The sequence below is a fragment of the Leucoraja erinacea genome, chromosome 2 (assembly GCF_028641065.1).
Source record: "Leucoraja erinacea ecotype New England chromosome 2, Leri_hhj_1, whole genome shotgun sequence".
Taxonomy (NCBI): Eukaryota; Metazoa; Chordata; class Chondrichthyes; order Rajiformes; family Rajidae; genus Leucoraja; species Leucoraja erinaceus.
This window is the reverse complement of record NC_073378.1, coordinates 37,814,568-37,828,976: the sequence shown is the minus strand read 5'-3', so window position 1 is coordinate 37,828,976 and position 14,409 is coordinate 37,814,568. Positions and strand designations below refer to the sequence as shown.

The 14,409-nt window shown below is 44.9% G+C and overlaps 1 protein-coding gene across 1 annotated transcript in view; it reads left to right on the top strand.

Moving 5' to 3' along the window:
- matcap2 (microtubule associated tyrosine carboxypeptidase 2) overlaps positions 1–5,709 on the top strand; it is a 58,842-nt gene extending 53,133 nt beyond the window's left edge. Inside the window, exon 9 of the mRNA XM_055655025.1 lies at positions 5,268–5,709. Within this exon, the coding sequence (XP_055511000.1) occupies positions 5,268–5,426 (159 nt within the window). The 3' untranslated portion in view covers positions 5,427–5,709. The remainder of the gene's footprint in view (positions 1–5,267) is intronic.
- The last annotated feature ends 8,700 nt before the right edge of the window (positions 5,710–14,409 follow it).

Sequence of the window (14,409 nt, the reverse complement as noted above, 5' to 3'; positions counted from 1 at the left end):
GTACAAACTCCGTACAGACAGCACCCGTAGTCAGAATTGAACTGGGGTCTCTCGCACTATAAGGCAGCAATACTACCGCTGAGCTACTGTGCCCCCTCGCGTTCCAAATATGTGCAGGTTTGTAGGTTAATTGGCTTCTGTAAAATTTCCCTAGGGTGTAGGATAGAAGTAATGTACTGGTGATCGCTGGTCGGTACGGACTCAGTGGGCCGAAGGGCCTGTTCACACTGTATCTCTAAAACTAAAAACTAATGCCCTGAGCTCTTTCTCAGCTCAGGATTTGCCATCTCGGATTCATAAACTAGCAACAAGATCAAAAATTTAATCCTGGATTGTAAACTTAACAATCACCAAACCCTTTCCTCCTTTGATTTAAGTTGAGTGGTTCACAATTGAAGGTTAGTCTAAATGCCCACACACACTCTGATGGGTAACTTCATTTTGTTTTAGAACATAGACCAGTCCAGCAAAGCCCACAATGTCCATGCCGAACATGTTGCCAAGACAAATTAATCTCATCTGCCAGCTCATGATTCATGTTCCTTCATATCCACGTGTCTGTCCACAACCACTGCCCTCCCCCCCCCCTCCCCCCCCCCAAAGACAATCTCCTGTCCCTATACCTCCTCCCTTGACTCTGTCCAGGAACCCCAACAGTCCTTTCAGGTTAGGCAGAGGTTCACTTGCACCTCCTCCAACCTCATCGACTCTATCCGTTGTTCAAGATGTGGACTCTGATACATTGGCAGACTGGGCGATCGTTTCGCTGAACACCTTCGCTCAGCCCACCTGGACCTACCTGATCTCCCGGTTGCTAAGCACTTTCATTCCCCTTCCCATTCCCACACTGACCTTTCTGTCCTAGGCCTCCTCCATTGTCAGAGTGAGGTTAAACGCAAATTGGAGGAATGGCATCTTGCATTTCGCTTGGGCAGCTCACAACCCAGGGGTATGAAAATGATTTCTCTGACCAAGTAACCCTTGCATTCTGTTTCTCTCCATCCCTCCCCCACCCAAGTGACACCAGCTATTTGTTCTCACCTACCAAACAGCTAACAATGGCCTGTTTCCTTTATCATTGTTACTTTGTTGCATATCTTTCATTCATTGTTCTTTATCTGTCTACATCATTATCTATATCTCTAGTTTCCCTTTCCCGTGAGCTTCCAGTGAAGGTGGTGGAGGCAGGTTCGTTTTTATCATTTAAAAATAAATTGGATAGTTATATGGACTGGAAAGGAATGGAGGATTATGGTCTGAGCGCAGGTATATGGGACTAGGGGAGAATACGTGTTCGGCACGGACTAGAAGGGTCGGGATGGCCTGTTTCCGTGCTGTAAATTGTTATATGGTTATATGGTTATAAGAAGAGTCTCGACCTGAAACGTCACCCATTCCTTCTCTCCAGAGATACTGCTGACCCACTGAGTTACTCCAGCTTTTAGTGTCTGTCCCCCCAAAATGTGATGCGTTCCAGGCACCCACGACCAAAAATTCTTGACCTGCACATCTCCTTTAAACGTTGCCCATCACCTTGAAGCTATGCTCTCTGCTATGATATTTTTGTATTGGCATCCTGTACAAAACTGAGAGTATTAAAGGACCTGTCCAACGTGCATGCGACTGCGTGCAGCAAGCGCGACCAAACCAGAAGCGGGGGCCGCGCGGAGATCGAGTGAGTGACATGAGGTTCGAGGAAAGTCCGCGGGAAGTTCGCGCGTGACGTACGGCGTCGAAGTGCTGCGTACTGCGTCAAGGAGGCTGCGGGCCGGCAGGCCATTGCCGTGCGGAATTTTTGAACACGGTCAGTTTTTCGGAGCTCCGCGCGATGTGGGGACCAGCTCCGCACAACTCCATACGGCTCCGGCGATCGAAGTGGGACCGGCCCCGGAGGCCGTACGGCTCAAGCGACCACGTTAGGTCCCCTTTGCCGCATGGAGTCGTATTGCTTGTGAGACAGGCCCTTTAGGTATTAAAGACCTTATTCAGAAACAGTGTATATACATCTGAAATATTTATGCTACAAGCGTGGTGACAGTTGACCTACTAGTTTTGTGTGGGTTTATGGTCATTGCTCTGTGAGCCAGTCTGTGTTCCAGCGTTAGATTTGGTACTTCGCATTCCAGATACTGAAAATAGAATATGATTTCCAAATACGAAAAACATACAAATGTACAGGAGAGAAAAGCTCTCTGTGTAATCATTTATGAGTGCAGTCCATAAAACCCGTTCTAGCAAACCCAGTCCAGTGTTACAGCCTCACAGAATTGTACACAACCGGAAATCTTATTTGGGCCCTAATGAAGCTCAATGGACAAATCCAGTTCAAAGTGAGCGGGTACTTTGTTGAGGCAGTATCAGATTCACTACTTTAGGCGGCTGCACAGGGATTCAAGATCTGCATTTGGCCAGTTTAAGTCTGCAGCTTGGCATACAACCTAACTTTAACTCCACGTGCATGGGGTGATGATCAGCCCAATCTTCCAAAGAGCAAATACACGAACAATGGAATTTGCTCATTTTTCTATCTTCTTTACAAGATGCAATAGAAGAAACAAATGTTTGGGCACAGCAATAGAGTTGCTGCCTTTCAGTGCCAGAGACCAGGGTTCAATCGTGATTAAGGTGTAGGGGAGGGTGGGAGATCAATGAACAATGGGGAGGAGCCGTGGGGGATCACTGCAGAGCGGGGGGGGGGGGGGGGGGGGGGGGGGTAGAGAACAAAAGGAGGAGCCAACGTCCTTTGTAACTGTGAGCTTCATTAGGGCCCAAATAAGATTTGCGGTTGTGTACAATTCTGTGTTCCGTGAGGCTGTGAAACTGGACTGGGTTTGCTAGAACGGGTTTTATGGACGGAATTCATAAATGATTACACCCAGAGCTTTGCTCTGCTGTGCATTTGTATGTTTTCCCTATTTGGAGACCATGTTCTATTGCCAGTATCAAACTGGAATGCAAACTACTAAATCTAACTCTGGGACACAGACTGGATCACAGAGCTGGCTGCTATTTGTATACATTGGGTATGCAGCAAAGAATGTCACCGCGCCTTGTCACATGTGACAAAAAAGTATTCCATTCCATTGCATGTCTGTACGGTGTTTGTACATTCTCCTCGTGGCCTGTGTGGGTTTTCTCCGGGAGCTCCGGTTTCCTCTCACGTTCCGAAGATGTACGGGTTTGTAGGATAATTGGCTTGGTATAATTGTAAATAGTCCCGTGTGTGTTAGTGTCAGTGTGCGGGGATCGTTAGTCGGCGCGGACTCGGTGGGCCGAAGGACCAGTCTCTCTAAACTAAAACTAAAAATATACATGGCGTGTGTACAGCCAGTAATAATTCCATCCATTAGGTCAGATCCTTAAATTAAAAAGCTCCCGAATCACGTATCCTGGCCGATATCTGGCCACTTCTTTCTTAAATTTCTCACATAATTTGTTGCCTTTGTTTCCCTGGGCAGAGTCTGGTCAATGCATTCACCATTCTGTTCAAATAGTAATGCCCCTTGTCCCACTTAGGAAACCTGAACAGAAACCTCTGGAGACTTTGCGCCCCACCCAAGGTTTCCGTGCGGTTCCCGGAGGTTTTTGTCAGTCTCACTATCTGCTTCCACTACCTGCAACCTCCGGCAACCGCCTGCAACCTCCGGGAACTGCACGAAAACCTTGGGTGGGGCGCAAAGTCTCCAGAGGTTTTCCGTTCAGGTTTCCTAAGTGGGACAGGGGCATTACACATCCAAGGAGCATTGAGTCTTCTCCTTAACCTCTGGCTGCACCCCCTACTTCTCAATTCCATTGCCAGTCTGCTCTGGACAGGTGTTACAGACTTTCCACCCCTCTCCTTCAAAGGTGTGCTAGTACTCAGGGATATTTGAACGATGTATAACTTTAAGGTGAGAGGGGCAAGTTTTAATATGAGGTGGGCAACTTTTTCCACACAGAGGGTGGTGGGTAAATGGAACGAGCTGCCAAAGGAGGTAGTTGAGGCGGGTACTATAATAACATTTAAGATAAGATAAGATAACGTTTATTGTCATTTGAACATAAACTCAAACAAAATTTTGTTTCTACAGTCATCATCAAACAAAAAAATCAAAACACACAATTAACACATTTTCACACAAATCATCCATCACAGTGAATCGCCAAACACCTCCTCACTGTGATGGAAAGCAAAGTCTTATCTCTTCCCTGTTCTCTGTGCCCATTCCTCTCCCGCAGTCAAGCAGACAAACTGCTGCATCGAGCTGATCGAGGCTCCTGATGTTAGATGTTAGAACGCCCCCAGCGGGCGATGGTAAGTCCTGCGGCCGTTTAAGCCGCGCTTGGCGATGTAAGGCCCGCTCTGTGTCGATTTAAACCCCTCGACTCGGGCGGGCGAAGTTTGCGGTTACGGGAGCTCCGAAAAGCGTGCTCCCACCAGGGACCCGCGAGCTCCCGATGTTACCGTCCACAGACCTGCAGCCGAAGCCTCCGAGCTCCGAAGTCGGGTCGCAGCCGCGCGCCACCACAGCGCTCCACACTCCGAAGCCGGTCACCGTAGATGGTGAGTCCGCAGGCCCTGCGACTGGAGCTCCAGTTCGATTCCTGTTGGAGGCCGCTGGCTCCACCATGTTAGGCCCAACGACAACGACAATGGCAACGGAGACTCAACAGAGAAAAGTCGGGTCCCCGTACAGGGAAGAGATTAAAAAGTTTCCCCCACCCCCCCACCCCTCGCCCCCCCACATATACACAGCTAAAAAATATTATAAAAACAAAGCCAAGACATCCACTTAACAAGACAAAAAGAGAAAAAGACAGACGGAATGCAGAGGCCGCTGCCGACAGACGCCACCATCTTGGACACACAATGTAAAATACATTTGGACATGTGCATGGATAGGGACAGTTTAGATGGATATGGGCCAAATGCAGGCAGGGGGAAGGACTAGTGTAGATGGGGCATCTCGGTCGGGATGGGCAAGATGGGCTGAAATGCCTGTTTCCGTGCTGTATGATTATGATTTAAGGGAATGATTTTGTTGAGACATACAAGGAACCTTTTGTTCCATTCTACTTATTTGGCATCAGCGTTTTCTCCAATGATTTTTTTTCTCCGAGTTGGATCTGAACTAAGGCCACCCACATAATGATCGACAATTTAACATCCCGTTCTTGGCTGGGCCTTCCATTTGATACAATCGCCCTCACCCTGCCTGAAAGAAAAAAACGATGCTTGTTACATGCAATAAAAGCACATTTTTTTTTCCATTTTTTCTTCCCTTCAGATATCTCATGAGGACGTGGACCGCTTGAGGATTATTGCCATCTTGCAGAATGCACAAATACCTCACTTCATGCAAGATCAACTTCGGTATATGGAGCAACTGGACAAGATCATGAAAGTGAATGGGCTGACAGATAATGAACTGCAGATTTTGATCTGAAAGGAACCGTGACCTTGGCAGATCGATCCAGTAACATCGATCACCAAATAGTACTTCATGACTAGAAACAAATCTATAATCATTCAGAATTGGATACATGTTTGACTGGCAATTTGTATTTGGTCAAGTTCAGAATTTGTATTTGAATTGGTCACTTTGAGGCATTAGGTAATTTCTAATTGAGGTTTGAAGTCTAAAGTTAGTAGATTATATAAATATATTTTACTATGTTAAAGGTATTGAGATGAAAGCTAATTACGTTTTGTAAAAAAAAAAGGAAAAATACATAAAAAAAGGAAAAAATTGCTTGAAAAAAACATACTTATTTGTGCAATAAGAATGCAAGAGAAAAGTGCAATGTGTGAAAAATTCCAACCCAACCAAACTATAGTCAGAATCGTGATCTTCAGCATGGTGTTGCATATGCCTGAATGTTTGTATCATTGTCCGATAAGTATCGTATTTCACCTCTGGCTGTGATAAAAGATATCAACTTACTCACTCCCCCCCCCCTTGTTCTCTTCTAAGACTTGATAAATTCAGGGGCTTGTAGTGAACTTAAAAATGGCATTGATGCTGCACAGAAAAACTGCAACAAAAATCTTCACGTTAACATTGTCATATTAATCTCTGTATACTTGTACCAATTGACATTGTCCATTTCTGAAATAGTGGAAAACGTTAGTAACTTGTGGTACTAGTGTCATTTTGTTACTGTCAAAATTAAAAACATCTCTTTTCAGCTCACAAATGCAATGATGTCGGACTGCCGTCCAGCGCATAGAGCCACGGTTTGCAAGGGTTGCTGACTTGTTCATAGCCAATGTGTAGATTGTGTAGTTCAGGTCACTGCAGACACGTACCAGTCTTTCTGCTCTAAATGGTTCTTCCAACTCGCCAACATCAGCCTCCACTTCCTTCTGCATGAATTCACAAACCTGCTTCGATGCTTTGCTTTTCATTTCAACTCCTGATCGTGGAAACCAGTTTGGCAGTGTAATCACTCTCTCTGTCTAACAACAGTTTTGCCAAATTCCATTGTGGCTTTATTATCGACCACCGTATATTTGGGGAACCTTGTCTCTGCACAGGGGGAGTTATCCATCTACTGAAGGTCGCAGTAGGTGGCTTAATGGACAGCTTCATGTTGCCTTTTCAGAGGTTTTGGTGACCCTCCCCCTGTTTCTCACTTCCCCAACTAAATCCGTTGTCTTAGACTTTGCTATTTCCTTCTGGATCAAATGGAAGTTTTCATTCAAAAAATTAATGCTGGCTTTCATTTTGTTAATAGTGGTTGGTGGTTGGAAGACTATTTCTGTGTCTACTTGGTGGTCAAGAGACCATCCCAGAATATAAGGAAATGCTCATTGAATGCTAAGCAGAACAGGGTTTATTTTAAAAGTCACATAGATTAACACGTGCTGGAGACAATTGTTCAAGTATTTTTGTCCTCGATGTTGAAAGCTACTATAAAAAGTGCGATACAAAATATTTTGGTTGACTTCTGACTTAAAGGGGGATTTATGACATTTTCTGAATTTATATAATAAATATTGAGGCATGTTCATTTTCACTAATCTGATCACACTATTAACAGTCTCACAACTATTAACATTCAAGGTTTCTGTACAAAATTAAATGTTCTATGAGCTAATGGTTAGGGAGGGGGAGATTTAAAATAACAGAACTGGCACCCATCTCTGATGTGTCCAGATGATGTCTTATGGTTTATTGTGATGGTCAAGTCACAAAAGAAAGTGCATGCGAGTTGTTTGTTATTCAATTCTGTCGGCCTTTGCTATCTTTTTAAAGAAAAAATGTTTATGCATGTAGTTTTGTACTTGTGGTGGAATGAGAGTAATTGCAGTCAGTTTGTTGGTTCAGTGTGGGGACATTTTTACCATCATTTCGGTCACCAAATGCAAAATGTACCATGGAGGGGGGGAGAAAAATAAAGATGCAGCATAATGTTTAGCATTCGATCGATTCCTGCTTCACTGAGTATCACGCTGAATAAAATGAACCATTTTTACACATTAAGATGGAGTCAATTACACATTATGATGGAATCAATTAGAATCAAGAGCCAATTTTTTAAGGTGTGATCAGATTGATTTTACTGCACATATTATTTGAAGGTGGATATTCATACCCACCAAATGCCTATCTGTTATGTACAGGTGAGTGTAGGCAAATTGAACAACAGATTACATTTTCTTGGGTGAGGATACTTAGCTTTAACAGAATGAATGATGACTTGATCCATTTCATTGGATTCTCAATACAAAATACACTAATGATATTTATAACAAGATTATAAATTCATAAGTGATAGGAGCAGAATTAGGCCATTTTGGACTATCAAATCTACTCTGCCATTCAATCATGGCTAATCTATCTCTCCCTCCTAACCCCATTCCCCTGCCTTCTCCGTAATCCCTGACACCTGACATACCAAGAATACATCCAGCTCTGCCTTCAAAATATCCATTGACTCGGCCTCAACAGCCCACTTGTGGCACCACATTTAGGATGGAGAGTGACATAATAAATTCAGAAACAAGGGTCTCGAACTTAAAGAAAGGTAACTTTGAGGGTATGAGACGTGAATTGGCCAAGATAGACTGGCAATTGATTCTTAAAAGGTTGACGGTGGATATGCAATGGAAGGCATTTAAAGACTGCATGGATGAACTACAACAATTGTTCATCCCAGTTTGGCAAAAAAATAAATCAGGGAAGGTAGTGCATCCGTGGATAACAAGGGAAATCAGGGATAGTATCAAAACAAAAGATGAAGCATACAAATTGGCCAGAAAAAGCAGCCTACCAGAGGATTGGGAGAAATTCAGATTCCAGCAGAGGAGTACAAAGGGCTTAATTAGAAAAGGGAAAATAGATTATGAAAGAAAATTGACAGGGAACATAAAAACTGACTGCAAAAGTTTAAATATATATGTGAAGAGAAAAAAATTAGTTAAAACAAATGTAGGTCCCTTGCAGTCAGAAACAGGTGAATTGATCGGAGCAGCTACCGAAGCTGAAGGGAGGAATATGCACACATTCTCGCTGTCCGAGCACGACGTGAGGAGGGCACTGACACGGGTGAACACAAGAAAAGCTGCAGGCCCCGATGGCATCTCGGGGCGAGTACTCAAGTCCTGTGCTACGCAGCTAGCTCCAGTGCTCACTACATTATTCAACCTCTCCCTGGACAAGTCCGTGGTCCCTGCCTGCTTCAAAAAATCCATCATTGTACCGGTACCAAAAAATGCCTCCCCAGCCTGCCTGAATGACTACCGTCCGGTGGCCCTTACCTCGGTAGTCATGAAATGCTTTGAGAGGCTGGTGAAGAATCACATCTGCTCCTTCCTCCCTCGGAACATGGACCCGTTGCAGTTTGCATACCGTCCGAACAGGTCCACGGACGATGCGGTCTCCCAGGTCTTGCACACCGCTCTCTCCCATCTGGACAGCCAGAAGGGGGGCTACGTGAGGATGCTGTTCATAGACTACAGTTCAGCCTTCAACACGATAGTCCCCACCAGACTGGCCGGGAAGCTACTGGAATTGGGGCTCAACACCTCCCTGTGTGCCTGGGTCCTGGACTTTCTCACCGCCAGGCCCCAGGTAGTCAAGATGGGAGGGAATACATCGAAGTCCCTCACCCTGAGCACCGGATCGCCCCAGGGTTGCGTCCTCAGCCCCCTATTGTACTCCCTGTACACACATGACTGTGTGGCTAGGTTCAGCTCCAATTCAATAATTAAGTTTGCTGATGACACTGTGGTGGTGGGCCTGATCTCAGACAATGATGAGAGGGCCTACCGGGAGGAGGTGGCTGATCTAGCACTCTGGTGCCAGGAGAACAGCCTCCTCTTGAACATCAAAAAAACGAAGGAGCTGATCATGGACTTTAGGAGGGCACATCATCCGAGGACGTACACTCCATTGAGTATAAATGGGGATCCTGTGGATAGGGTGAACTGTTTTAAATATCTGGGAGTCCACATCTCTGAGGATTTGACATGGTCATCACACGCCTCAGCACTGGTGAGTAAGGCAAGGCAGCGCCTTTACCACCTCAGGCAATTGAGGAAATTCAGAGTGTCTCCGAGGATCCTCCAGTGCTTCTACGCAGCGGCGGTGGAAAGCATCTTGTCCGGGAACATTACCATCTGGTTCGGGAATTGCTCTGCCAAGGACAAGAAGGCTCTGCAGAGAGTAGTGCGTTCAGCCGAACGCACTATGGGAACTTCACTCACCCCCCTGCAGGAACTATACAACAGGAGGTGCAACTCCAGAGCAAACAAAATCATGAGAGACCTCTTCCACCCCTGCAACGGACTGTTCCAGCCGCTACGGTCAGGCAAACGCCTCCGTTGCCATGCAGTGAGAACGGAGAGGTTGAGAAGGAGTTTCTTCCCAGAGGCAATTCGGACTGTAAACGCCTTTCTCACCAGGGACTAACTGTACAGAACGTTTTTCCTTCTATTATTTATTATGTAAAATAATATGTGTGTTATGATTGTGTTTATAATTTGTTTGGTTGTTTTGTTGTTCCGCGAGCATTGCCACTTTCATTTCACTGCACATCTCGTATGTGTATGTGACAAATAAACTTGACTTGACTTGACTTGACTTGATCATGGGGAACAAGGACATGGCAGACAAACTGAATAACTACTTTGGTTCTGTCTTCACTAAGGAAGACATAAATAATCTGCCAGAAATAGCAGGGGACCGGGGGTCAAATGAGATTAAGGAACTGAGTGAAATCCAGGTTAGCCGGGATGGTGTTACGTAAATTGAATGGATTAAAGGCCGACAAATCCTCAGGGCCAGACAAGCTGCATCCCAGAGTACTTAAGGAAGTAGCTCCAGAAATAGTTGGATGCATTAGTGATAATTTTTCAAAACTCTTTAGATTCTGGAGTAGTTCCTGAGGACTGGAGGGTAGCTAATGTAACCCCACTTTTTAAAAAGGGAGGGAGAGAGAAAATGGGGAATTACAGACTAGTTAGTCTAACATCAGTAGTGGGGAAACTGCTAGAATCAGTTATTAAAGATGGGATAGAAGCACATTTGGAAAGTGGTGAAATCATTGGACAAAGTCAGCATGGATTTATGAAAGATAAATCATGTCTGACGAATCTTATAGAATTTTTGCTTATATTCTGAAGATAATGAAAATAATGCTCAGTTCATCAGCACAGGCTTCCACTCACTACCCATTCTGATCAAGCCATGAGCTTACCAAGACCAATCCCATTATATGTTCACACACACACATTCCCATACTGCCTGTAGCTCATTATTTAAATCTACACTAGTCTGCCTAAATCTGCCTAGCATTGGGAGATGTTAATCACAAAAACAATTGCTTTATGAAACAAGATGGGATGATTAAAGATTTGCAATCTTTTCGCATGTTAAAATGGGATAAGCAATTCCCTTTCTGACAATGCATACATGTTCTCATGGTTAATAAAGACATGGATAGACTTCCACTGTTACTTGATACTTGACGTGATCTTTTACCAACCGGGTAAGAGTTTATAGTGCATTAACATTACCCATCAGAATCAGTCACCCACTGATAGTAGACAATATAAATTAGGCACCTTACAGCCCAGTGGTATGAAAATTGATTTCTCTAACTTCAGGTAGCCCCAGCATTCCCTCTGCCTCTATCCCTCTCCCACCCTAGATCTTACATTTGAGAGAACATGCAAGATGTCTACCACATTGGAGATGGCGTCAATAAACTAAACTGAACAAAAATGTACGCATTTTCCCCATCTCAGTTACCCCTGCACAATGAATATAGTTTTGGTCACTTTATTGTCATGGGTACAGTGAAAAGGTCTTTTATTGTGTGCTATCCAGTCAGCGGGAAGACTATACATGATTACAATCAGGCCATCCACAGATATAGGATAAAGGGAATAATGTTTAGTGCAAGATAAAGCCCAGTATAGTCCAATTACAGAAAATACTAGGGTCTCCAATGAGGTAGATGATAGGTCAGGGCAGCTCTCTAGCTGGTGATAGGATGGATGCCTGATAACAGCTGTGAAGAAACCGTTCCAGAATCTGGAGCTGTGCGTTTTCACACTTCCCTTGCCTAATGGGAGATGGGAGAAGAGGGAGTGGCCGGGGTACACGAGGCAGCGCGGAGTGTAGATGGAGCCAATGTTTCAAAAGGAAGTTTGGTTTGTGAGATGGTCTGGGCTGCATCTCTCTACAATTCTCTGCAATTTCTTGCGGTCTTGGATGAAGCGGTTCCCAGTTGAATGGCACCATTCAGCTGGGTAAATGCCTTTGCTTTCCCGCTAATTGAAGCGTGCTTACGTTTGGATTCCAATGGGCCAGCTGGCCAAGTGCCCTGTCCTCGAGAGCACAGGACCAAGGCCAGCTCAAGTTCTACAGTTTCCAGAGGCTGTCAAGCTGAAAGCATTTGGTCCGTAGCAAATCAATACTGCACGCTCAATGATCTTGACAGGGGACGTGTGGGAACAAAGGTACATTTCCTCCCACTTAACGGAGAAATCTGAATGAAACATGGGATCATTCAGCCAATCATTATTACCTGCCTGCTTGTAAATATAAAACTATTTATAAAATAGTACCTTGGCATGAATTGGACTTTGTCACCATAAGATGAAATAGGCAAAATGTACACCTTCCTTTATTCTGCATGTTAGACCTCTCCCGAGGCAAAATCCCTCAAGGGCAGAATCCCCAGCAATTGCTTCCCTTGTAAAGTGAGCATGAAAATACAATTGTTTTCGTTTTAGTTTAGTTTGGGGAGACAGCGCGGATACAGGCCCCTCGGCCCACCGAGTCCGCGCTGACCACCAATCCCCGCACTCTAACACTATCCTACACACACCAGGGACAAGGTACAATTTTACTAAAGCCAATTAACCTACAAACCTGTAAGTCTTTGGAGTGTGGGAGGAAACCGGAAATCCCGGAGAAAACCAATACATGTGACGGGGAGAACATACAAACTGCGTACGGACAAGCACCCATAGTCAGGATCGAACCCAGTTCTCTGGCGCTGCAAGGCAGCAACTCTATCGCTGCGCTACTGTGCCGCCCTGATCCGAATTTCTGACAACAGTAGAAAGCATTTATTTCGAGAGGGCTTGTATACAAAGACAGGGATGTAATGCTGAGGGTGGACACAAAATGCTGGAGTAACTCAGCGGGTGAGGCAGCATCTATGGACAGAAGGAATTGGTGACGTTTCGGGTCGAGACCCTTCTGCAGTCTGATGTCAGGGGAGCGAGCGGGACAAGGAAAAAATGTTGGCAGAGACAGTATTACAGTCTGAAGAAGGGGCTCGACCCAAAACTTCGCCAATTCCTTCTCTCCATAGATGCTGCCTCACCCGCTGAGTTACTCCAGCATTTTGTGTCTATCTTCGATTTACCAGCATCTTCAGTTCTTTCTTAAACATGTAATGCTGAGGCTCTATAAGGTGCTGGTCAGGTCGCATTTGGAATATTGTAAGCAAAGTTGGGCACCATGTCTGAGGAAGGATGTGCTGGTTCTGGAGAGGGTCCCAAGGAGGTTTACAAGAATGATACCAGGAATGAGTAGGTTAACATATGATGAGCGTTTGACGGCACTGGGCCTGTATTCGCTGGAGTTTAGAAGAATGAAGGGGGACCTCATTGAAACATACAGAATAATGAAAGATTTGGATAGATGTGGAGAGGATGTTTCCATTAGTGGGAGAGTCTAGGACTAGAGGTCATAGCCTCAAACTTAAAGGACGCTCTTTTAGGAAGGAGATGAGGAGGAATGTCTTTAGTCAGAGGGTGATGAATCTGCGGAATTCTTTGCCACAGAAGGCTGTGGAGGCCAAGTCAGTGGATATATTTAAGGCAGAGAAAGATAGATTCTTGATTAGTATGGGTGTCAGGGATTATAAGGAGAAGGCAGGAGAATGGGGTTCGGATGGAGAGGTAGATCAACCATGATTCAATAGCGGAGTCAACTTGGGCCGAATGGCCTTATTCTACTCCTAGCAGGTATAGAAACATGGAAACATAGAAAATAGGTGCAGGAGTAGGTCATTCGGATCTTATGAAAGCTGCCTTCTCTCCATACCCCCTGATCCCTTTAGCCACAAGGGGTGTAATAAATATAGTCAATGAACTGGCCTCAACTATCTGTGGCAGAGAATTGCCCCCAAATCATCTCGGTCCTAAAAGACACTTCCCTCTTATCCTTAAACTGTGACCCTAGTTCTGGACTTCCCAAAATTGGGAAATCTTCCTCATCTAGCCTGTCCAACCCCTTAAGAGTTTTGTAAGTTTCTATAAGATCCCCCCTCAATCTTCTAAATTCTAGCGAGTACAAGCCGAGTCTATCCAGTCTTTCTTCATATGAAAGTCCTGACATCCCAGGAATCATTCTGGTGAACCTTCTCTGTACTCCCTCTATGGCAAGAATGTATTTCCTCAGATTAGGAGACCAAAACTGTATGCAATACTCCAGGTGTGGTCTTACCAAGACCCTGTACAACTGCAGTAGAACCTCTTATTCTCAAATTTCCAGCTGGAACTTTCAAATGCACCAGAAGGTCTCGTTGCAATGTGAAATCAGATAAGGTCCTGTTTTTAGAATACATGGAAATCCAAGTAGACTGCCCCCCCAGCTTCGTGTCAGGTGCACTTGGAGTAGGCCATTCGGTAAATAGTATCTTTGCAGTTAGTCTGGGAGAAATCCCTGTATTCCCGCCATTCAACATGATCGAAAAGATCTGGCTGGAGTCATCATGGAAAACTCAGTATCCCATCCCACCCTGCCCTCCATACCCTGTGATCCCTTTAGCCACAAGGACCACATACCCATCATCCTCTCTCTAAACTATGGGAAGTAAATATAGCCAGGGGCATAAGAACTGGAGATAAAGAATCCTACCCTGTCTGTGGCAGAGAATTCCACAGATTCACCACTTTCTGTG